This window comes from Drosophila mauritiana, chromosome X (genome assembly GCF_004382145.1).
Source record: "Drosophila mauritiana strain mau12 chromosome X, ASM438214v1, whole genome shotgun sequence".
NCBI lineage: Eukaryota > Metazoa > Arthropoda > Insecta > Diptera > Drosophilidae > Drosophila > Drosophila mauritiana.
In genome coordinates, this window is record NC_046672.1 from 15,846,880 (window position 1) to 15,869,425 (window position 22,546).

General features: G+C 39.6%; 6 protein-coding genes across 10 annotated transcripts; 2 read left to right on the plus strand and 4 right to left on the minus strand.

Annotated features, from left to right (window-relative positions):
• Positions 1-4,054: 4,054 nt before the first annotated feature.
• On the minus strand, positions 4,055-8,937 carry LOC117147522. Of its 2 annotated transcripts, XM_033314439.1 has the most exons (4): positions 8,746-8,937; positions 8,347-8,673; positions 7,705-7,816; positions 4,055-7,635 (listed from the first exon to the last, which is right to left on the minus strand). In XM_033314439.1, the coding sequence occupies exons 2-4, from the start codon at positions 8,498-8,500 to the stop codon at positions 4,161-4,163; spliced, it is 3,741 nt and encodes a 1,246-aa protein (XP_033170330.1). In that variant the 5' UTR covers positions 8,501-8,673; positions 8,746-8,937; the 3' UTR covers positions 4,055-4,160. The 2 variants fall into 2 exon arrangements, with proteins under 2 accessions (XP_033170330.1, XP_033170329.1); XM_033314438.1 differs by having other exon boundaries at positions 8,347-8,937.
• A 765-nt stretch (positions 8,938-9,702) lies between these two features.
• Positions 9,703-11,259, plus strand: LOC117147691 (solute carrier family 25 member 46). Its single transcript, XM_033314678.1, has 4 exons — positions 9,703-9,866; positions 9,929-10,008; positions 10,072-10,411; positions 10,467-11,259. Exons 1-4 carry the CDS (start codon positions 9,835-9,837, stop codon positions 11,200-11,202), a joined length of 1,188 nt encoding a protein of 395 aa, XP_033170569.1. The 5' UTR covers positions 9,703-9,834; the 3' UTR covers positions 11,203-11,259.
• A 422-nt stretch (positions 11,260-11,681) lies between these two features.
• On the minus strand, positions 11,682-12,650 carry LOC117147692 (NADH-quinone oxidoreductase subunit B 2). 2 transcript variants are annotated; one of them, XM_033314680.1, is made up of 2 exons: positions 12,574-12,650; positions 11,682-12,519 (listed from the first exon to the last, which is right to left on the minus strand). In XM_033314680.1, the coding sequence occupies exon 2, from the start codon at positions 12,510-12,512 to the stop codon at positions 11,847-11,849; it is 666 nt and encodes a 221-aa protein (XP_033170571.1). In that variant the 5' UTR covers positions 12,513-12,519; positions 12,574-12,650; the 3' UTR covers positions 11,682-11,846. The 2 variants fall into 2 exon arrangements, with proteins under 2 accessions (XP_033170571.1, XP_033170570.1); XM_033314679.1 differs by having other exon boundaries at positions 11,682-12,522; positions 12,574-12,635.
• Positions 12,651-12,862: 212 nt separating this feature from the next.
• On the minus strand, positions 12,863-14,687 carry LOC117147349 (eukaryotic translation initiation factor 5). Its single transcript, XM_033314210.1, has 3 exons — positions 14,455-14,687; positions 13,904-14,380; positions 12,863-13,825 (listed from the first exon to the last, which is right to left on the minus strand). Exons 1-3 carry the CDS (start codon positions 14,665-14,667, stop codon positions 13,121-13,123), a joined length of 1,395 nt encoding a protein of 464 aa, XP_033170101.1. The 5' UTR covers positions 14,668-14,687; the 3' UTR covers positions 12,863-13,120.
• Positions 14,688-14,784: 97 nt separating this feature from the next.
• LOC117147350 lies at positions 14,785-17,795 on the minus strand. 3 transcript variants are annotated; one of them, XM_033314212.1, is made up of 5 exons: positions 17,719-17,795; positions 16,910-17,207; positions 15,679-15,775; positions 15,224-15,308; positions 14,785-15,089 (listed from the first exon to the last, which is right to left on the minus strand). In XM_033314212.1, the coding sequence occupies exons 2-4, from the start codon at positions 16,929-16,931 to the stop codon at positions 15,260-15,262; spliced, it is 168 nt and encodes a 55-aa protein (XP_033170103.1). In that variant the 5' UTR covers positions 16,932-17,207; positions 17,719-17,795; the 3' UTR covers positions 14,785-15,089; positions 15,224-15,259. The 3 variants fall into 3 exon arrangements, with proteins under 3 accessions (XP_033170103.1, XP_033170104.1, XP_033170102.1); XM_033314213.1 differs by having other exon boundaries at positions 14,785-14,948; positions 17,648-17,782; XM_033314211.1 differs by having other exon boundaries at positions 17,648-17,781.
• Positions 17,796-18,317: 522 nt separating this feature from the next.
• LOC117147502 (homeobox protein extradenticle) lies at positions 18,318-22,357 on the plus strand. Its single transcript, XM_033314406.1, has 5 exons — positions 18,318-18,501; positions 19,333-19,635; positions 19,803-20,121; positions 20,186-20,444; positions 20,521-22,357. The coding sequence occupies exons 2-5, from the start codon at positions 19,371-19,373 to the stop codon at positions 20,806-20,808; spliced, it is 1,131 nt and encodes a 376-aa protein (XP_033170297.1). The 5' UTR covers positions 18,318-18,501; positions 19,333-19,370; the 3' UTR covers positions 20,809-22,357.
• Positions 22,358-22,546: the final 189 nt, after the last annotated feature.

A 22,546-nucleotide genomic window follows, 5' to 3' on the forward strand; every position in this document is an offset into this window, starting at 1 on the left:
ATTTGGTATTTTGATCAAAACATTCGAAATAATTACCCAAATATGGAATGTCATACCTCGTTGAGTTTGTTTCTTAAATCCCAATCGAATTGCATTCAAGTTTTGGAATTCTAGGATGTTTCAATTTTTTGCAAATTTTGATGATGGTACCCCTTACAAAAAATGCGAAAATTTGGCCAAAAATTAATTTTACAAAATCAGTTTAAAAGTGAAAGGGGTTGTTAGTATTGGATGTAAGGAGTACAAAATGGTGCTCCTTTTTGCTCTGTGACCAATTTTAGTGAAGTTATAGCCAAAAACGCCAATTTCAAATTTCATTTTTTTGCCAAAAATATTTTCCCAGATTTTTTGTGAAAAAAATATTTGGTATTTTGATCAAAACATTCGAAATAATTACCCAAATATGGAATGTCATACCTCGTTGAGTTTGTTTCTTAAATCCCAATCGAATTGCATTCAAGTTTTGGAATTCTAGGATGTTTAAATTTTTTGCAAATTTTGATGATGGTACCCCTTACAAAAAATGCTAAAATTTGGCCAAAAAATAATTTTACAAAATCAGTTTAAAAGTGAAAGGGGTTGTTAGTATTGGTTGTAAGGAGTACAAAATGGTACTCCTTTTTGCTCTGTGACCCTTTTTAGTCAAGTTATAACCAAAAACGCCAATTTGAAATTTCATTTTTTTGCCAAAAATATTTTCCCAGATTTTTTGTGAAAAAAATATTTGGTATTTTGATCAAAACATTCGAAATAATTACCCAAATATGGAATGTCATACCTCGTTGAGATTGTTTCTTAAATCCCAATCGAATTGCATTCAAGTTTTGGAATTCTAGGATGTTTCAATTTTTTGCAAATTTTGATGATGGTACCCCTTACAAAAAATGCTAAAATTTGGCCAAAAATTAATTTTACAAAATCAGTTTAAAAGTGAAAGGGGTCGTTAGTATTGGTTGTAAGGAGTACAAAATGGTACTCCTTTTTGCTCTGTGACCATTTTTAGTCAAGTTATAGCCAAAAACGCCAATTTAAAATTTAATTTTTTTGACAAAAATATTTTCCCAGATTTTTTGTGAAAAAAATATTTGGTATTTTGATCAAAACATTCGAAATAATTACCCAAATATGGAATGTCATACCTCGTTTAGTTTGTTTCTTAAATCCCTATCGAATTGCATTCAAGTTTTGGAATTCTAGGATGTTTCAATTTTTTGCAAATTTTGATGATGGTACCCCTTACAAAAAATGCTAAAATTTGGCCAAAAATTAATTTTACAAAATCAGTTTAAAAGTGAAAGGGGTTGTTAGTATTGGTTGTAAGGAGTACAAAATGGTACTCCTTTTTGCTCTGTGACCCTTTTTAGTCAAGTTATAGCCAAAAACGCCAATTTGAAATTTCATTTTTTTGCCAAAAATATTTTCCCAGATTTTTTGTGAAAAAAATATTTGGTATTTTGATCAAAACATTCGAAATAATTACCCAAATATGGAATGTCATACCTCGTTGAGTTTGTTTCTTAAATCCCAATCGAATTGCATTCAAGTTTTGGAATTCTACGATGTTTCAATTTTTTGCAAATTTTGATGATGGTACCCCTTACAAAAAATGCGAAAATTTGGCCAAAAATTAATTTTACAAAATCAGTTTAAAAGTGAAAGGGGTTGTTAGTATTGGTTGTAAGGAGTACAAAATGGTACTCCTTTTTGCTCTGTGACCATTTTTAGTCAAGTTATAGCCAAAAACGCCAATTTAAAATTTCATTTTTTTGACAAAAATATTTTCCCAGATTTTTTGTGAAAAAAAAATTTGGTATTTTGATCAAAACATTCGAAATAATTACCCAAATATGGAATGTCATACCTCGTTGAGTTTGTTTCTTAAATCCCAATCGAATTGCATTCAAGTTTTGGAATTCTAGGATGTTTCAATTTTTTGCAAATTTATATTTGCAATGAATTTAAAATTTCATTTTTTTGACAAAAATATTTTCCCAGATTTTTTGTGAAAAAAATATTTGGTATTTTGATCAAAACATTCGAAATAATTACCCAAATATGGAATGTCATACCTCGTTGAGTTTGTTTCTTAAATCCCAATCGAATTGCATTCAAGTTTTGGAATTCTAGGATGTTTCAATTTTTTGCAAATTTTGATGATGGTACCCCTTACAAAAAATGCGAAAATTTGGCCAAAAATTAATTTTACAAAATCAGTTTAAAAGTGAAAGGGGTTGTTAGTATTGGATGTAAGGAGTACAAAATGGTACTCCTTTTTGCTCTGTGACCAATTTTAGTGAAGTTATAGCCAAAAACGCCAATTTGAAATTTCATTTTTTTGCCAAAAATATTTTCCCAGATTTTTTGTGAAAAAAATATTTGGTATTTTGATCAAAACATTCGAAATAATTACCCAAATATGGAATGTCATACCTCGTTGAGTTTGTTTCTTAAATCCCAATCGAATTGCATTCAAGTTTTGGAATTCTAGGATGTTTCAATTTTTTGCAAATTTTGATGATGGTACCCCTTACAAAAAATGCTAAAATTTGGCCAAAAAATAATTTTACAAAATCAGTTTAAAAGTGAAAGGGGTTGTTAGTATTGGTTGTAAGGAGTACAAAATGGTACTCCTTTTTGCTCTGTGACCCTTTTTAGTCAAGTTATAGCCAAAAACGACAATTTGAAATTTCATTTTTTTGCCAAAAATATTTTTCCAGATTTTTTGTGAAAAAAATATTTGGTATTTTGATCAAAACATTCGAAATAATTACCCAAATATGGAATGTCATACCTCGTTGAGTTTGTTTCTTAAATCCCAATCGAATTGCATTCAAGTTTTGGAATTCTAGGATGTTTCAATTTTTTGCAAATTTTGATGATGGTACCCCTTACAAAAAATGCGAAAATTTGGCCAAAAATTAATTTTACAAAATCAGTTTAAAAGTGAAAGGGGTTGTTAGTATTGGTTGTAAGGAGTACAAAATGGTACTCCTTTTTGCTCTGTGACCCTTTTTAGTCAAGTTATAGCCAAAAACGCCAATTTGAAATTTCATTTCTTTGCCAAAAATATTTTCCCAGATTTTTTGTGAAAAAAATATTTGGTATTTTGATCAAAACATTCGAAATAATTACCCAAATATGGAATGTCATACCTCGTTGAGTTTGTTTCTTAAATCCCAATCGAATTGCATTCAAGTTTTGGAATTCTAGGATGTTTCAATTTTTTGCAAATTTTGATGATGGTACCCCTTACAAAAAATGCGAAAATTTGGCCAAAAATTAATTTTACAAAATCAGTTTAAAAGTGAAAGGGGTTGTTAGTATTGGTTGTAAGGAGTACAAAATGGTACTCCTTTTTGCTCTGTGACCCTTTTTAGTCAAGTTATAGCCAAAAACGCCAATTTGAAATTTCATTTTTTTGCCAAAATATTTTCCCAGATTTTTTGTGAAAAAAATATTTGGTATTTTGATCAAAACATTCGAAATAATTACCCAAATATGGAATGTCATACCTCGTTGAGTTTGTTTTTTAAATCCCAATCGAATTGCATTCAAGTTTTGGAATTCTAGGATGTTTCAATTTTTTGCAAATTTTGATGATGGTACCCCTTACAAAAAATGCGAAAATTTGGCCAAAAATTAATTTTACAAAATCAGTTTAAAAGTGAAAGGGGTTGTTAGTATTGGTTACAAGGAGTAAAACATGGTAGTTCTTTTTGCTCTGTGACCCTTTTTAGTCAAGTTATAGCCAAAAAAGCCAACTTGAAAATTCAGTTTTTTGCCAAAAATAGTTTCCCAGTATTTATTTTTACATCTTAAATTTTTAAGTTTTTGATAAAAATCGAAAATTGGCTAAAAGTTTAAATTAAATAAGAGATACAGATCGCTAGTTTGGGCTGTGAGCTGCACAAATATTTAATTCAATTTGCTATGCGGCTTATTTTGACTAAAACCTGCTTAAAACCAATCTACAATCTTGATTCTGAAGAATTCGCGCCATAAAAAGAATTTTGTGTACCTGGCTATCCCAGAAGTAGATTTAAAATGCCAGGCAAATATTTTCTTATTTTTAATGAATTTCTCAGACAAACATAAGATCACAAATAGTAACTATTAATATCTTTGTAATTAAAATATGCACTACCCCACACATCCTTGATCTAGATATCGTTCTTGCGCGCCGAGCTCCCAGCAGTAGTTGTAGTATTGATAATAGATGCACTGCCGCTGGTCAAAGAAGCACTAGCCTCTCCAACACCACCAGCAACACCACCACCTCCTCCTGCTCCACCAGCTCCAGCGCCCACCACACTCTGTCCCGATGGAATGCCGTGCTGAACGAGGAAATCGTGCTCATTCTTCGCCTGCCGCAGCCAGTTGCGCAGATCCCGGGTGCGCTCCACCAGGCAAGTGGTGTAGTTGACCGCCCGTGGACTCTGGGACACGATGGTGTTGGCCGTGAGGATGGCGGCGCCCATGGAGCTCTGCATCCTGCCGGCGGCTAGCTGGCGATAGGTCTCCAATCGATCGGCCAGCGTGGGAATCGAATGGGGAATATGCACCGCTCCACCGCCCTCGATGTCATCGGATAGAGAGAAGTTCTGAGTGCCAGTGTGCTGATGCTTGAGCACCTGCGACCATCCGAGGTCACGTGGCGATAGGATCGGGATGCCCGATGCGGTTTGATCATGTTGCTGTTGGTATTGCTTTTGCCCAAATATATCGAGGATTTCCCGGATCTCGGCATTGAGTATTTCCAAATTTTCAATACACTCGTTCGACTCCTGCTGGTAGTAGTCCTTCTTCTTATGGAAATCCGCGGCACTGGCCAAATCGGTGCTACTGAAGCCAGAACTGGAGTGCGAGGATAGATCGCTAAGTGTGGCCGCATCGTCCATGGTGCCCAGGTCCAGGATCGATTTCTCCTTCTCGTAGATCCTCAGCAGACTCTGTTCCAGATGTCGCAGTCGTATTATCTTCTCGCCCAGAAGGGAACGAGTGCGATGGAGATTCACCTCCATCTCGGTCAGTTCCTTCTCCTCCTGGATTAGCTGATCAATGGAGTGTTTCGGCGATAGGGCGGTTATCTTCCGCTGCTGGCCGATCTCCCGCTGTCTCATGCGGAAATTTGTGCGCTGTGTCCTTAGCGATTCCTTGGCGCGACGCACCGAATCCCGCTCCAGATGGATGCGATGCTTGAAGAACTCCAACTCCGAGCCCACACCATTCGGCTTGATGGAGATGTCGGTGAAGGGATATCGCAGATGATATGGTGCATCCAGGGTATTCTCGGGAAACTGATCCTCCAGCGCCTCGAGTTTCTGGAGCTGATGACGTAGATTCTCCACCGGAGTACATGGTCGTTCGCCCTTATAGCTGGTATCCGAATTCAAGCGCGACGTGGATGCCGATTTGGTGCGCGAGAAGACGATCCTACTGATTCCGGTCGACTCCTTGATCTGGTTACTATTGTTGTTCCTCTCGAGGTTCGATTGTGTGGCCACAGCACCCACCACCCCATCCCTCGAGGAGTTGCCATTATCACTGGCCGTTCTGGCGGAGAGTACTCCGCTGGCGGATTTGAGAAATGGCCCATAACGACCATTATTATAGGTATTCGATAGGGTCGTATCCGATTGACTTATGGAGGTATTATCATCCTGCAGCTGCAACTGCCGTATGTTGTACGACTTGGTCAGTTGACTCTTGTGCGGAACTGGACACGGTTTGACTACGGCCTCACCGGCGATTGCCTGATCCGAGTAGCTGAGCGAGCGATTATCGCTATTTCCGGATTGGGGCTTGTAATACCGCTCCATGGAGCGTTCCATTTCGGTGCCACTGTTGGTGGACTTGGTGCTGTTGGTGTGGTTATGCTGGGGCGCCATCTGCGCCTCCCGCCGGCGATTTCTTCGCTCCAGCGACAGTTTCACGTCCGTCTTAAGGCGCACATACTTCTCCTTGAGGCACCTGTACTTGTCCTCCAGCAGGCGCTTCTCGCACCTGACCTTCTCGTACAGCCGCTCCTCGCCCTTCTCCCGGAATCGCTGCCTCTCCGCGTCCAGCTCGCGTGCGAACTTCTCGCGCATCTGGGACAGCCTGGAGCTGTGCTCCCGCCGCAGCAGCTCCTCCTCGCCGTGCAATTCCCGCTCGAGATCGCGAAGGATCTCTTCGTGATTGGCCTGCAGGGTGTCCATCCGGCTCTTGTGCTCGGTGGCCATCAAGGTGCGCTTGTTCTGCAGCTGCCGCTCCAATTGCACCCGGTATTTCTCCATTTGCAGCTCGAATGCCTCCTCCAATTTATGCTGATGCGATGTCAGCCGGAGATCGTACTCGTGGCGGAATCTCTTGAGTTTCGCCTCGTGATCTCGTCGAATGGCCTCAAAGTCAGTCTGCAACTGGGCCTCCTTGTCCGCAAAGTTGGCCCTATAGGCTGAAGTACTGCATATTGACTTGTCCGATGGAGGTGCTTGGACCGATTTGAGCTGCAATTGTTCCAGCTCGTAGCTGTGCTTTCGTCCTAGTTCCTCCAAATCGAAGGCATTATTTCCGACCAGAAGTGATGAGTCCTGTTCCGATTTATTAATAATAAAGCTACGCACCGAACTGCCCTTTGAATCGGAATCTGTGTCGTCGTAAAATAATTTTGGTGCATCAGTGTCCTTAGTTTTATCCGAGACTGTATCTCCTAATCCTGATATTTTCACTGCTTCCGGTATAGTCTTTGGTATAGTCTTATTCGAGTCTGATAAGAAGGGATTGCGATTGTATATGGCCTCGTCAGTATCGGGCCAAGGATTAAGTGCTCCTTCCCTATCAGCTTCATCTACGTCCTCATCTTCAATCACATCATTATCCTCATCATCATCCTCATCATCATCGTCGCCTTGAACCACCACATCCTCATCATCATCCTCCGACTGCGAGTGCTCGTTTTGCTTATAGGCTTGCGTCATCTTGGTGGATTGAGTCTCCTCGGGGGAGCTCTTCACTCGCTGCCCCTGATCCAAATTAAAGCGCACGCTCTTCTTATCCTCCCCCTCAATCGTGGGCTCCAGTCGATCCAGTCTACGACTTATATCGGTTATGCTCGAATCGCGTAGAATACCCTTGACACCGGACGGCGAGGTATATCCATCGCTTTCGAACTGTCTATGTGCCTTTTGAAACATCGATACTGTACCCGAAGGTTTCGTACCTCCTTCGTTCTCCTCGGACCTATCGGTTTTTCCATTCATTTGACTAGTGGGCGAGGGTTTATTCGCTATTTGGGGCTTTGACTTGGTCACCTCGAAGCCAAGCTGATACAATCGACCCATATCCTTGGATCCAGATTCCAAAAATCGACTCTTGGCACTACTAAACAAGCTGGCCTTGCTGGCCACCGACCATTTCCGGGCCAAATTGTTCGGGGGCAGTGGACCCGGCGAGGGAATATCATCGATACCCTGCATGCTGCGTATTCCGGAGTCCAGTTGCGACAGATCATCGTTATCCCCCACCGATCCCGTGTCCAAAGGCTTCTGGCGCGCCTGATTAACCAAATCGCGGTATATGGCATCTAGTGGATGGTCCCATTGGGACTCTTTGGTGCGCGTATTGTGGTAGTAATGGCCATTCTTCTCCTCCGAGTAGCTGCCATGAAGTCATCCAAAAAATGATTATTACTTTTGCACGCATTTTCAGTCATCTTGCAATTCTTACCATATCTTCCAGTCCGTTGGCAATGCGGCCATCAATCCTTCCTTGGCGAGATAGAGCAAATGTGGTTCCTTCTGAGGCTCGATTCCAATCAGGGAGGCATACTCATTGATTTCTGTGCAGGAAACAAAGGGTATATACATATTTAAATAAAAATTTGTTGCACAACTTACATTTAACAATAAATAATGAAATATACTTGTTAATATATTGTTTTAGCTTAGTGAAGGAGATGAAAATGTTTGGGAATTTTTACAGGCTATTTTATATATTTTGTAAAATTTCACATTTCTATTCTTGGTCTTCTTTTGATTTTCTTCTTTATTTTCAACTTGATTATATTATAAAATAATAAAATTGATTTTTGCAGGATAAAATAGGTCTTTCATTGATTAAAATTGCCGTATGTGTATATACCTAAGTACATATGTATAGCACGCCTACCTCAATCGTTATACACATGTAAGAAATCACTTATTATTGGATTCTAACTCCGTAAACCTATAAAACTCGTTTGGGGCAAACAAATTGCTTGCCAAACGTGGATTTTCACCGGAAAAGCCGATATTCTACTCTCACCCACACAGTTATGTACATATAGGGTAAATAAGTTACCAATTGGGGTAACTAGTCGACGGAACTTACCCTCCGATGAGGGGAAACACGCCTCGTCGAAAACCTCCTCGCAGATGACGGACGACGAGCCCTGGGATGATGATGGTGTGGCTGGGAGGGATTTGGTTAACTCATCGGACGCCGTGCTCGAGGAGATCCTCTTGCACACGCTGGTGGTCGTCATAATGGGTACTTTAACTGGGATTCACTAACCGAAGAAACTCGAGCGGAGCTAGCGTTTTCGTTGCTCCGGGGGAGTTATCCGTACTCGAAGTGTCGTTCAATATATTTGCATATATTGTTATACTTTTCGGATTTGACAATCATAGTTCTCCATACTATTCCTTAGTCCGAGTCCTGCCGACAGCGGAGCAAATGCCACAATAATCGGATGCAGTTTGACCTAAAAATGAAAATACAAATACCTACTGAGTCATCGCTATACCACTCAGTATGTGCGTGTGTCCATGTCGGAGCATGCTCCGAACGCGGGTTGCTGGCCAATTATCTGGTTGGCAACAGGATATTGCAGCGAGTTTGCGTGTCCGCGCAGCCCGACGACTCCCAGGTCCCAGGTCCCTGTCCTTTCCACCACGAAAGCAGCCGAACAGAGCCCCAACAGGAAAATACCATGCTTTTAATACTGTCGTTATACTTTCGCAGGAAAGACCTGAGAAATAAGGGTGTGGTGTGTCCTTATTTCGGGCAAATTCCACTTATGCTCGTTTTACATGAAAATCGCTTTCTTCGTTTAGATTCCCTTACCTTTTGGAGGGTTTTCTTTAGAAAACTATGTTGTTTTATGCCCAATTACCAAAAAGGATATTTTAGGATCCTGCTTAACAAGCTTAATATGCCCTGTTTTGAAGCATTTTTAATAAATTAAGGTATTCAAATTGTTTTCAGGAGCGCTAAGGTATAAATTCTTTGAATCGAATGTAATATTTTTAAATAATGAACATAAAGTATAAGTATTGTACAAAATGGGTTGTATATTTTTTGATTAGGATTATTATAAAGGTTTTGTTTGGAATACATTGTAGCGTTATTTAAAAGGATTTATTAAAGTCAAACAGCTGTTCTTAATGAGTGGTATTATTCAAGGGTTGCGGTTTTTGATTATATGCAGTTTAAAAGAGTTTACTAAATTAATATAGTTTTATTTTTAATGTCCTACCTTTCTGCATGTTTAATTTATTTTTGCTCAATATAAAAACAACTAATTTATAAATTCATATTTTCAAACTTCTTTCCCGCTTATATTTTTTAGATATGGAATAAGTGTGAACATAATGATTTCACTTATTTTGATATGATGTGACGCTGTGGAAACGCACTGAAAGCTTTAATACCAAACCAAAATTAGAGAGACCTTTTGTTTCGGTAATTACCATAGGATTGTTCCAATTATACTTCAAAACAATTGGATATTATGTTTAAAACACCTCCCTGTCCTGCCTGAAAATAGTTAATAATATAAATATCAAATCCATAACTACCAAAGAAACAGACTTAGTTATGGCGGGAATGGATAACTACTCTAGCTTAAAGTATGTTAAATGGTATGATATATAATCACGATTACATACTAATAAACATCATCCATTTATAGATTTAAAGCGGAGTGTGAACTGCAAGATGATCCCCTGAGCAAGGAGCATCGGACTAGGGACAGGGTTAATCCGGATGATGGTGGGAAATCTCAGTTTCGCAATCTTCTCCCAAAGCTCTCTATATAATATGTACATCTTGCAGATATATCGGATCGAAAATATCTAGTCGTCGGCGTTCAGTGGGTCTCCCTGGTCACCGAGAACCTGCTTAGCCATCCGTTTGTGGTGCTGCGCCGGCAGTGCCAGGTGTACAATGCCTCGAGACGCTACCATTTGCATCCCTTCCAGCTTCTGCCCAGCATCGTCCACCTGCACAGAAGGCAGGGACTGACGACCCTGTGGAAGGGCGTGGGCAGCTGCCTACTGGTGCGCGGCATGACGCTGGCCATCGACGACTTTATCTCGAAGGTGACCAGCTGGCCCAAGGAAGTCAATAGTCGCACCACGCTAAAGCGTTTCGGACAGCATCTCCTGCTCAAATGGTACCCACTTGACACCCATATCTCGGCCATACTCTTATTCATTTTTAATTCACAGCATAAGTATCGGCCTGGTGGTGCCCTTCCATGCAGCTTCTCTCGTCGAAACGGTGCAAAGTGATATTGCCAGCGAGAAACCCGGTCTTTTCGATGTATTCCGGGAGGGAAGTCTGCGCTTGTTCTACTGGAGCTCCCCGCAAAAGGGCCGTATGCTACCAGCCTGGGCTCTGATCGGGCCAAGTGTCGCCTTTGGCATCACCAAGTATCTGTTTAATCTCGTGATACGGGGCGTGTCCTCGCGCATAATGCAGCGTCGCATAACGAATTCCCAGGACGGCCAGGGTGGAAAGTACCAGGAAATCTATGCCAGCCTTATTGCTATCCTAACCACTGAGGTCATGTTCTTCCCGTTCGAAACGATTCTACACCGTCTGCAATTGCAGGGAACACGAACTATAATCGACAACCTCGACAATGGCTACGATGTCGTACCCATTCTAACAAACTATCAAGGAGTCATCGATTGCTATCAGACAACGATTGTCTCCGAGGGAGTTAGTGGCCTCTACAAGGGCTTTGGAGCCATGATCCTGCAGTTTGCGGCACACGTGGCCGTCATCAAATTGGCCAAATGGGTTGTGAATCAAATCGTAGAGGTCATGTCCAACCGACCACCACAGCAAATAGTGAAGTACTATAATCTGGATGAGAATGCTTGCAACTCCAGGTCCACGACCTTGTCGCCAAGCCTTTCCAGTACCGAATGTAGTCTTGGGCAGAATTCACAAGATTAGTTAATGGCTAGTCAAATTATATTGCATATGTAAATTATATAAATATTTGTTTCTTTATGTATTTTTCGTTGGGTTTATTGGGACGTTAGCATGAATAATTGTATTTTAAGGGTTTGCTTACTCTGCAGTTGCGTTAAAAAATCTGCCAATTAAAAAATATAACTATTTTAAACACTTTAAACTGAGTTTATATTCTTGCACTTTGTGTCCCGAAAACGTCAGGACCTTGAAATATATACAGAAAAAGTAAGTGAAAACAGCATATTGTCCTGTGGGGTTGGTGCGATCGTTCCTATGACAACTAAATGATGTTGTTGCGTACACAATTCACGATAAAAAAAAAAGAAGGGAGCGGTTAACTTGACGCTCATTTTGCAGGGAAACATAACTTTTTTCGACTTCACGATTTTCATCACGACCGTTGGCAAACAAACTTACGATTCAAGCTGACGTTTGGATACAGAAGCACAGCTTGAATGTTTGTATTTATATCGAAAGGCATTTATTTGCAATATCCTCGTGATCCAACAAACAATGTATACAACAACTGAACGTTAACAGAACGATATTTAATATGATTTCTGTTTGCAAAATCGTATGTCGTTTGTAGTTTCACATTTTAAATATAAGTTCCGATCGTTGCCTTACTTCCTATACCACATCTGGAGCGTCTTCATCCGCTTAACCTTCTTCTGCAGCTGCAGAACGCCGTACATGAGTGCCTCGGCGGTTGGCGGACAACCGGGTACGTATATGTCGACGGGGATTATCCTATCGCAGCCACGCACGACGGAGTACGAGTAATGGTAGTAGCCACCGCCGTTGGCACAGCTGCCCATGGAGATGACCCAACGTGGCTCGGGCATTTGGTCGTAGACCTTTCGCAGGGCCGGTGCCATTTTGTTGGTCAGCGTGCCAGCGACGATGATGACATCGGCCTGACGTGGAGATGCACGGAACACGACACCATATCGATCCATGTCGTATCGCGGAGCAGCGATGTGCATCATTTCGACGGCACAGCAGGCCAAACCGAAAGTCAGTGGCCAGATCGAGCCCTTGCGACCCCAGTTGAGCAGATCGTCCAGTCTGGCCAGCGACCACTCCGCAACGGAGGACTGTTTGGTGCCGAACGGAGAGTAGCCCTTCTTGGGCAGATTTTGGGCCACTTCGGCAACTGGAAGCGTTTGTTGTTGGCGCACCAGGACCATATTCAGTGCGGGCAGCGCCGAAATCGACGCATTCGGTGTCTGGGTCGCCTTTTGGAGAGCCCGGGCCAGGGTCGATGACATCATCGCCGAACGCAGCATGTTGATCCTGCTAAAGTAAATCCTTAATTATGCTAGGACTGGGCATTTAAACATTTAATACCTATTTATGTAACTTCAACTTATTTCGATTTATAGGGGATGCGTATGATGTGACCGCCGCCGAACTACTAACAAAAATACCAATTGCACCAGGAAAATATACTACAAAATACCAATTTACTTTAGATATCCTATTCTCACACAAGCACATCACTTGCGGCATCATGAACTTAATGCCCTTTTCCCACATGAACGCATAGCTTGGCTAAAAAAAATCAACTTACTTGAAGGTCATAGCTAAAGCTGACCAAAAGGCAAGTAAAAAAGTAATTAGTAAATATTTTTTTTTTACTTTATTTTGTATTATGTTGGTGTAATTGTATTGTTACAGCGGCTTGGGAAATGTTATGCAAACAATTGAATGGTAGTAAAGCGACAACTCAAAATACGATTAGCACTCTTAAGAACTAAAGATCAAATAACCACATGTTGATTTAACTCGCTAATTTATATTTAAGTTTGAATTGTAGATTACGCTCGCCGCTTGATTTCCCCCTTTCAAAATATTACTGATTGGATTAGGATAGCTGTTCTCTTTTTGTTTCTTTTTAGATATCGTCGATGTTCACGTCGTCCTCCTCGTCATCCTCGTCGCCTGCAACGGCGCGTGTAACTCCGCGTTGGACGACCCGTTGACCGCCACGTTGACCGGCACTGGAAACGTAGTTATCCTCATCGGATTCATCGTCCTCCTCCTCACTCTCGGAGGACTCTTCTTCGGCATTCTTCAGCCAGAGAACGAACGGCATAGCTTTCTCGTGTATTTCGGCAGCAATGTTTTTGGAGACATGGCGCTTGCTAACCTTCTGTGCCCACTCCAGTATGACGGCCTCATCGAGTATGTCCAGATCATAAAATAATTTGAAGATTCCAGCTACCTTGCTCATCAGTATACCCTTATGCAGCTCTACAGTTTGCTCCACTCCACCAATTAGATAGCGCTGTGCTTTTGGATTATTGAGGGTGAAGCGAAGTAGCAAGGGACGATTCTTCTGCACGTCCTTGATGATGTTTTCAGTGAACAGCAGCTCGGCGAGAACCAATGGAGCCTTGTTAATAATATCCAAACGTTCGGCTTCAATCACCAGCTCCTTGTGAGTTTGCACATCCTCCAATTGCTTCTTGTCCCGCTTCTCCTTAACCAACTCGTAGAAAATATCAATGCGCTCCTTTTCAGTTTTATCATAATCATCCGAAATAGTCATACCCTTAGCACCATCAGTCAGATCTTGCAAACGAGCACGAATAGCCTCCTGCCGGGGTAGAGTAGTAATATACACATGAATATCTCTTTGAGCTAATTACGAGTATATACGGATAAAACAACGTACCTTCGAAACATCGACACTCCATCCCTCATCGTCGTCATCCTTGGCTGTTTTCTCCGGAATAGCTGCGCTAATCTCGGCCTCAGTTTGGCTAGCCTGATTTGTGCCGTTGCCGCCATCTGATTCACCGCCAGAGTTATTGGCCAAAGAGTTGTTGGTCATGGAGCCATCGGCGTTATCGTTCTTCTGCTTCTGTTTCCTCGAGCGTTTGCCCTCGGTTAGCGATGATCCTTGGGCCGCCGGATTCAATGACGGCGGGTTCTTCACAATGAATGTGTTCACTTTATGGTTAACCTTGAGCAGACCATGGAAGCCGCATGCCTTGCAAGACTGCGAAATGGTCTGGTTTTTGGCTGACACAGTCAAATTGGTCTCCGGATTGTCGCACTCGGGGCATAACACAAACTTGCGAATAAAACCATCCAACAAATCCTGCAACTTGTTCACATCATGCGATCCATTCACAACAAAGCGCTCATTCTGAATAAAATGAATAGTGATATTAATAGGAGCATCGCTAATGGATAACATAAGATATCTATCCGTGCACATACCTTGTGATCAAACAGCGTCTGGGCGCCCAGCTCGCAACCAAAGTACTTGGTTGGATAGGTGGCCGGGCGTCCGATGGCCCTAGCCACTTCCGCCATGTTGACCAGCACGGTCTTGATGCCGTTTCCCTTGCCCTCGACCTTTGCCTGCAGACGTGGCATCTTGTAGCGATAGAAGATGTCCGTCACACTGCGGTTTACGTTTACGGTGGCCATCTTGATAGGTTTTCGGCTCCACGGATAATGCTGCTAATGGGTCTTAATGTTGCTCGGGTAATGTTGTTGCTATTAGAGGTGGCCAGTGGTATCTATTGGTTATTGCTGGATGGGAAGTAATTGTCTTCAGGTTTTCTGCTAGTTTGTGATTAATCCAGCTTTCGTTTCCGTTCATTAAATGTTCTTTTATTTTGAGTTGTTGCCGCTGCTGCTTACTTATCAAATGTACGCAGAATAAGCAGGATGCAGGTGTCCTTCCGAAACGGCGAATTAATTGTGCTCTAATCAAACAACGGGTGTACTGAGTATATTTGAAGAATCGGCCAGAATTATAGTTGTTTTATTTTTATTTTTGCAAGGTTATTGCTTTGCTTTTATTCTTCTGAAGATTTTGTTTTCGCCGTGGTAGGTATTCAGCTATTCTGTTTTTTCCGAATTCATATGAATAATTATATATACATACATATATATATATATATATATCTATATATATATTCTTGTATATTTATATATATACATATATATATATATATATTTATTTATATTGTAAATTTACCAGTTTAAGTCTTTAAGAAATGGCAAAGCAGCAGGCTCATGTGTACCTGAAAGGCTGTAACTTCCGATGTCTGTTACTCGAAGTCCTGCGAAGGCAAATGTGAAAAAGAGTTCGTTAATCGAGTCGAATAATGCAATGCTTATTACATAATTATGCCAAGTTCTCGGACAAAAACCCCGCGAAGTGCCGTTCCTGCAGCGTAGAAAATCAGCCTAATTTATTGCAATTTGGCACCACTTTCCCTTTGCTAGCAAATATAATCAATTCTTATCGGGTATTATAGTAGCATGCATTTGGAGCCACATATGTAAGCCAAGGTAAAAAAGGCCCCTCGCATTAAACCAGTTTTTTTTTTTTATCTTAGAAACCCCCAGTGTGTGAATTGCAACAAAAAGTCGTGCGACTTGAATCAGCAATACGATGGTCTGGTGGTCATCAGTGACTCTTGTGCTTACCGGTGATTTTTGGTTCGCCCTTTTGAATTCATGCACAGCTCGAACCCTTTACTCCGTTTTTTCTCAATGAGAAGTGTGGTTTTTTTTGCTGGTGTTTCTGAAAAATACAAATATAAAACGAAATGTAATTGCATTTAACGAACGCACGTTGGCAGCCAATAAAATTGCATTCGAATTGGAATTTGTACGGGACCTTATTGTATATTTTATGTAGCTTGAACCGTCAAAGCAATAGTAAATGGAATCATTAAAAAACATAACACTAATTTGCACTACTTCGCGTCGCTGAAAGCCAAATAAAATAAAACTATGGAACTGCTGGTTCTTAGAGCAAGGTCAATTTTAAAACGAAAACTTTCAGCAAATGGGTTAAGAGGTCGAGCAAATATAAACAATTTTATTTTGTTCTATCGTAGATATTAACTTTTTTAACCGGAAAATGATACTGAGAATTTCGTTAGGACCCCCCCCTTGAATATTTTTGTGTTTTTTTCCCGAATAATTTGACGAATGTGACAACAATTTCAGTGCGATTGTGATCCTTGTTCCCAACAACCAATCTTTAGCTATTTATGAGTAATTCTTTTATGTTCCTCAAGGACTGACCTTTTATTATGTTCTCTACGAGATTCAGTGGTGTTTTGTTCTTGGGTAATATCAAAATTAAATACAAAGAAATTCGAGAAATAAAGCTTGTCAACGCGCTTTCCAAGTGAATGGGTTACTAAAATATAAAACGAATCGCAGACATTATTTATTATTTACCGCGATTATCGGTTTTCTATAGAACAGATGGCTTTAGAAATATCACGTAATTTAGTGAAGTCTAATTTAAACTATGCATTTATTATTTGTACGAAGGTAAATCTTAATATGTTAATATCTTATATAAATATATGACATAATGAAGAAGATAAAGCATAATAAGCCTCACAAATGAAATAAGAGCATGCGGTTGAATTCCCTGGTTAACTTCTTCTTTTCGTTTTACTTATTTCGCAAGAGAAGTTTCTGGAATTCCCTTTTCAGAAACCATTGTATCCTAGCTAGTGACTTGCACTTTTTATCGGCTGTGGGTAAAGGAAATGTGTTCGCTCCTTATTTTTACGCCTATTTTTAATGTTAAAGTAACCTTGGATGGATCCGGATCTTGGTTAGTAGTGGTCGGGATAAATATGTGTCTTAGATACAAATCGATTCAATGGGTTGTTGATGATTAACTATTACTTACCACCGTATCTTTCAAAAGTCATATAAGATTTTGTTTCCCCTCCTTTGGGGTGCGCAATGCCAGTTCGCAAATTAGACAAAGATATCGTACTCTCGGGTATTCTTTGTGAAGTCAATCGCACATTGACTTGGAAAATATATATGGATAAATCAAAAGCAAACAAATCGCACTGCCACGGGAAATCGATAACTTTTTTTTTTGGATAGCTCTGATTCCGTGCTAATATTGAAAAATATTAGTAACGCTTTTAACGCGCTTATGTATCGCAAAAATTGAAATTTTTGGTCTCTCAACTATTCTGCAAAGGGAAAGAAAATAAAATTAGGAATGCGCATGAACGAACATATGTATACCACTCCGTACTAAGTATTTCTTACATTACTTTAGTTAAGCTCAAATTTACATATAATTTCGAAGGAAAAAGGTTAATTTAACATTCAAGTACATATATATTTGACATATATATCTTTTCCTATTACTTATGTATTCAGTACTTTTGTATACTGGCCATAAAAAACACTGTTGAAGCGTGATTTATGTGTAAGCACGACGTAAAGTAGCTTTATGCAGATATACACTGGACCCAACGTTACAAAAAGTTGTGGAAAACTGAATTATTTAGTATAGATATATATAAATGTACATTTTCATGCACGTATGCATTTACATATGGATGAAAGCCACGCCATTTAAACTTTTGAGGTTGTGTTCGTTTTGGTCACAATCACTTTTCAATACCTTTTCCACAAGTTTTCTATAAAGCGTTTCTGATCACAATGAAAGTAAATTAATAATTTTGCTGAATTAACCGTTTAGGTAGGAAGAGATTTTCTCCGAAGTCCACGAACATACGACTAAACGTCACTGCACAATATGACCATATTGATTTTAATGCGCTGCACTATCACTATCGATTGGCCGAACATGGAAATGGAGAATAGCCTTTTCACACTTTCACTTTTATACAATATGGTATTAATTAAAACGAATGTAAATAAAAACGAAAGACCATTTTTACAAATGAAGTTGACTAAAAAAAAAACAAATATATATGTTATATAATTAAAAATAGTTGCAATCAGCCTATTAAAAAATATGTTATATGAGTGGATCATATGTATTTTCTTCTATATTTCAATACCAATATACCAAATTCTTTGTAGAGGACATCTTATTTATTTTATTGAAAACTTTTTTAAAATATTATTTGAAAAATCCATTTATAAATGCATAATGTAGTAATTATTAATATATTATATAGTATCGAAAACAGGCTCGCAGTGAGTAAGCACTAGAAAATAACTACGGTTAAAATATCGATTGTCCACGTTTTCACTAGCAAATATAAATTGCATTTTATGGAATACTTATCGATATTCTTATAGTACTGGAAAACTTTTTCATATCGATTTATTTTTCTGCGTATACAGAACGTACTTTCCTTTCATTGTATTCCAAAAAAGATAATATTATTATATACTTGCGGTTATTTACAACTGCAAATAATGTGTCACTAATTTTTAGTGCAAATAGCACAAAATACGACTTGCACGGCAAATAAGTATACGAGGCAATCACGATAAATAAAAACCGTGAGTATGGAATTTCAAGTGGACGCTTCTCAATACTTACATGCACATATATCGATGTGTGGATATGTACATACACCTTGTTATAAACAGTTTAAATCTTTTCTGACGTAATAAAATCCCAAGATATACATGTAAAACCAACAAAATCTTTTCAAACTGCATTCAAATTAATGCTGAACCATAACCTTGTGTGTATGTAAATATAAACCAGGCAGGTTGCTTATTTTTTACCATTCTGCTGGCACTAAACATACGTACAAGTGTATGTATGTGATGCACTCGGCGTCATTTATCTGTACATACATATGTAAAATGTAACGTTAACTGTGGCACACAGCAATAAATAAATAAATAAATAGAAATAAGTTCATAAATAGTTCGGTTAACTGGCCAGCTTCGTGCTACGTATTTGAGATACTTTTTCACCCCCAAAAAGATATGAGATTGCGACAGGTGGAGATTATTGCATTTCCAATAGGATACCAAAATGTCTTTTCACTTTTGCTCAAATGTCTGGGGATTATTTTGTGGTGGGGTTTGTGGGTTTAATGGCTTTGTTTGTATCTCTTCTATAGATATGATGCCTTTTGTGGCAGAAGTTTTATTTGGTGAACTTCTTTTCAGTTTGTGCGTTTAATTTGAAAGTAAAGTAAAGTATATATTAACCCAAGTTTTTACTACATTTTTAAGGGTTTCAAACGTATGTTCTTTTAAAAAGAAAAAGTTAGTAAATAATAGAACTCTAAAAAATCGAATTGGTAGAAGAAATATTAGGTTATTTCCTATTTTTTTTTGTATGCTATTAATATTTTATGTTTTTTATTATTACAGAAACTTGGATTTGTAGCTTGCTTTGAGTTTGCGGCATCATGGAGGATCCCAATCGCATGTTGGCCCACACCGGCGGCATGATGGCTCCGCAAGGATACGGCTTGTCTGGCCAGGACGATGGCCAGAATGCCGGCAGCGAGAACGAGGTGCGCAAGCAGAAGGACATCGGCGAGATATTGCAACAGATAATGAGTATCTCGGAGCAATCGCTTGACGAGGCCCAGGCCAGAAAACATACACTCAACTGTCACCGAATGAAGCCGGCACTTTTCTCTGTACTTTGCGAAATCAAGGAGAAGACCGGTAAGCTTAAAACCCTATATTTATCTCTCATTCAAGACCATTAAATAGCTTGAAATGGTATTATTCATTCTGTGATTTCATTGATTTGCTAAATAAAACACAATTCTTAAAAGGTTCAGTATGGAATTAGTTTTATCATTCCCCTTTCTCCGCTAAAACTATTACAGTCCTGTCGATTCGCAACACCCAGGAGGAGGAGCCCCCAGATCCGCAACTGATGCGCTTGGACAACATGCTGATTGCCGAGGGCGTGGCTGGACCCGAGAAGGGCGGTGGCGGAGCAGCGGCTGCCTCTGCGGCTGCGGCCAGCCAGGGCGGTTCCCTGTCCATCGATGGTGCTGACAATGCCATTGAGCATTCCGACTACCGTGCCAAGCTGGCACAGATCCGTCAAATATATCACCAGGAATTAGAGAAGTACGAGCAGGCATGCAACGAGTTCACCACGCATGTCATGAATCTTCTACGCGAACAGAGTCGCACGAGGTTGGTGTACATATATAGATAAATTCAGAATGGCCATCATTTGGGTAACATAATCGCATTTCAGACCCATTACACCAAAGGAAATCGAGCGAATGGTGCAGATCATCCACAAAAAGTTTAGTTCCATACAAATGCAGCTGAAGCAGTCGACCTGCGAGGCTGTAATGATACTTCGTTCGCGTTTCCTGGACGCACGCCGCAAGCGTCGCAACTTCAGCAAGCAGGCATCCGAGATTCTCAACGAGTACTTCTACAGTCACTTGAGCAACCCATATCCATCCGAAGAGGCCAAAGAGGAGTTGGCGCGAAAGTGTGGCATCACGGTAAGTAGCGGGGGGCACATTAATCGACAATGCAATTCGCTTGCAGCATAGTAAATGAAACAACACACTCGTGCAGGTCTCGCAAGTATCGAATTGGTTTGGCAACAAGCGTATTCGCTATAAGAAGAACATTGGTAAGGCACAGGAGGAGGCCAATTTGTATGCGGCCAAGAAGGCGGCTGGTGCTTCACCGTATTCCATGGCCGGTCCACCCAGCGGGACAACCACACCCATGATGTCACCCGCTCCGCCACAGGATTCCATGGGCTATCCAATGGGTTCCGGCGGCTACGACCAGCAGCAACCGTACGACAACAGCATGGGCGGCTACGACCCAAATCTCCATCAGGATCTAAGCCCCTGAGGATCAGGGCTGTGAACCACTTCCAGTCCGGAGAATCCCTCATACAGTTGCGGTCAAAATAACTGCGCTGAAAAATCGAACACGCAGTTTCTTCATAATTATGCGGTTTATATTTGCTTCTTCGCCAAGACCAACAATCCTTAAGGGATTTTTTAATTCAGCTTTCTGTCCTTTGTTTTCGAGTCGGATAAGTTTAAAGTTCCCATAAATTTAGATATAGTTTCGATAGATATACATACATACATACGTGAGTAGAATATAAATACGTAATAGCTAGTTTGTGCTTGCTACATTTTGGTTGGCAGAAAAAACTGCCTGCTTTAAATCAAAAAAAAAGAAAGGAAATGAGCATGATGCTGATATGGTTTTCTAATTGGCACAGTCTCCTGCTTTTTAACAATATATGCATGCAGGATGTATTAGGAAATCGAAAATTGAATAATTGCCTAATTAAGAATATTTTTTGCCCGAAAAGAAAACGAATATAGTTTGCGCGCTTTTTTTTTTTAAATTCACAATCAATTGAAATGGAAAGCATGTTGTTTGTGGCATGTCAACTGTAAAATACATAAATACGTAATAATTCGTTTAAGCGATTATAATTTGTTCAGCGTTCTTGAAAAGGGTTAATAACCGAATGCAGTGACTTTTTCTGCGCAGCCCCATTAGCTATATATATTAACCATCGAAAACATATGCAAAGAAACTCGATTAAACTGGTAGTATACGAATATTTTCACAACGAGTGGAGGAGGCACAAGTTTCAGGGCTATTATTTTGACCGCAGCTGTGTATAAATATATTTTAATACATTTACCTACATTTGCGGGTATATACAAATATTGCATGTAAATCATACTATGACGATTCTTTTTTGGCTACAGTACGTATACGACAGCAAAATAGTGTTTACTAAATTTAAAACTGTACGAAATTTTTAAAAACTTGAACAATACGAAAATACGAAACTAAACCATGTATACGATGTATATCCAATAAATAAATAATACATGTTGTTGTTATCCGCACACACGTCAACTAATTACAAAAATATTTTGAATGTAAAAACGGAAAAGAAAAGTCTTGGACAAACTAAATGTCACATTTCTATCGAAAGACGAATTGTATTATTTAACCGTTTAAAACATTTAATAGATTTAATTACGTGTATTTTGAATGTCTCAAAACAATTGTTTGCTTCTTACATCCAAGAAAGTATTCAAAATTAAAGCTTAATGGATTTCTTGCTATAAAAACGAAATTCCCAACTTAATTGCATCATAAAATCAAGAACAAATTCGTCTTTCGCTTAGTAAGAAGTATACACAACTTATTGCCCCCAATTAAAATGGATATGAAAACAGATTACATTTGAAAGTATACAAAACGATTATAATTTTAATTGATAAATAACATATGTCTTTGCCAGACTTTCGCTCACATTACGGTCAAATGAAACCATTCAATGTATTTCAGTAAGTAAGGTACTGCATTAAACATTTTGGATAACAATAGAAAAATATATAAATACACAACTTTACACGAATAACTTAATAAATCAAAACGAAGTATTAATTAATGGTTTTGGGGAGTATTTCAAAAAAAAGGGCGTTATCCTTTGCGGATAATCTATACACGTAATAGAAAGAGATGGAGCATCTGTAGATACACTTGCTCTTCTTTGGTTAAAACTATCTGGCTCACAGATGGAAATCATTTATTTATGTGTGGTTGGTCA

What these genes read in the sequence shown, in the direction of transcription:
- LOC117147522 (XM_033314439.1), bottom strand. Translation starts at nt 8,500, where the DNA reads ATGACGACCACCAGCGTGTGCAAGAGGATCTCCTCGAGCACGGCGTCC. An exon ending in GTGTTTCCCCTCATCGGAGG is followed by an intron (nt 7,817 to 8,346) that starts GTAAGTTCCGTC and finishes TTTCCTGCACAG; the next exon opens with AAATCAATGAGTATGCCTCC. An exon ending in CCAACGGACTGGAAGATATG is followed by an intron (nt 7,636 to 7,704) that starts GTAAGAATTGCA and finishes ACTTCATGGCAG; the next exon opens with CTACTCGGAGGAGAAGAATG.
- LOC117147691 (XM_033314678.1), top strand. Translation starts at nt 9,835, where the DNA reads ATGGCGGGAATGGATAACTACTCTAGCTTAAA. An exon ending in GATAACTACTCTAGCTTAAA is followed by an intron (nt 9,867 to 9,928) that starts GTATGTTAAATG and finishes ATCCATTTATAG; the next exon opens with ATTTAAAGCGGAGTGTGAAC. An exon ending in CAGGGTTAATCCGGATGATG is followed by an intron (nt 10,009 to 10,071) that starts GTGGGAAATCTC and finishes TACATCTTGCAG; the next exon opens with ATATATCGGATCGAAAATAT.
- LOC117147692 (XM_033314680.1), bottom strand. Translation starts at nt 12,512, where the DNA reads ATGCTGCGTTCGGCGATGATGTCATCGACCCTGGCCCGGGCTCTCCAA.
- LOC117147349 (XM_033314210.1), bottom strand. Translation starts at nt 14,667, where the DNA reads ATGGCCACCGTAAACGTAAACCGCAGTGTGACGGACATCTTCTATCGC. An exon ending in AGACGCTGTTTGATCACAAG is followed by an intron (nt 14,381 to 14,454) that starts GTATGTGCACGG and finishes CATTTTATTCAG; the next exon opens with AATGAGCGCTTTGTTGTGAA. An exon ending in GGAGTGTCGATGTTTCGAAG is followed by an intron (nt 13,826 to 13,903) that starts GTACGTTGTTTT and finishes CTACCCCGGCAG; the next exon opens with GAGGCTATTCGTGCTCGTTT.
- LOC117147350 (XM_033314212.1), bottom strand. Translation starts at nt 16,931, where the DNA reads ATGACTTTTGAAAGATACGGTG. An exon ending in GACTTTTGAAAGATACGGTG is followed by an intron (nt 15,776 to 16,909) that starts GTAAGTAATAGT and finishes TGTATTTTTCAG; the next exon opens with AAACACCAGCAAAAAAAACC. An exon ending in GGGCGAACCAAAAATCACCG is followed by an intron (nt 15,309 to 15,678) that starts GTAAGCACAAGA and finishes TTGCCTTCGCAG; the next exon opens with GACTTCGAGTAACAGACATC.
- LOC117147502 (XM_033314406.1), top strand. Translation starts at nt 19,371, where the DNA reads ATGGAGGATCCCAATCGCATGTTGGCCCACACCGGCGGCATGATGGCT. An exon ending in CGAAATCAAGGAGAAGACCG is followed by an intron (nt 19,636 to 19,802) that starts GTAAGCTTAAAA and finishes AAACTATTACAG; the next exon opens with TCCTGTCGATTCGCAACACC. An exon ending in CGCGAACAGAGTCGCACGAG is followed by an intron (nt 20,122 to 20,185) that starts GTTGGTGTACAT and finishes ATCGCATTTCAG; the next exon opens with ACCCATTACACCAAAGGAAA.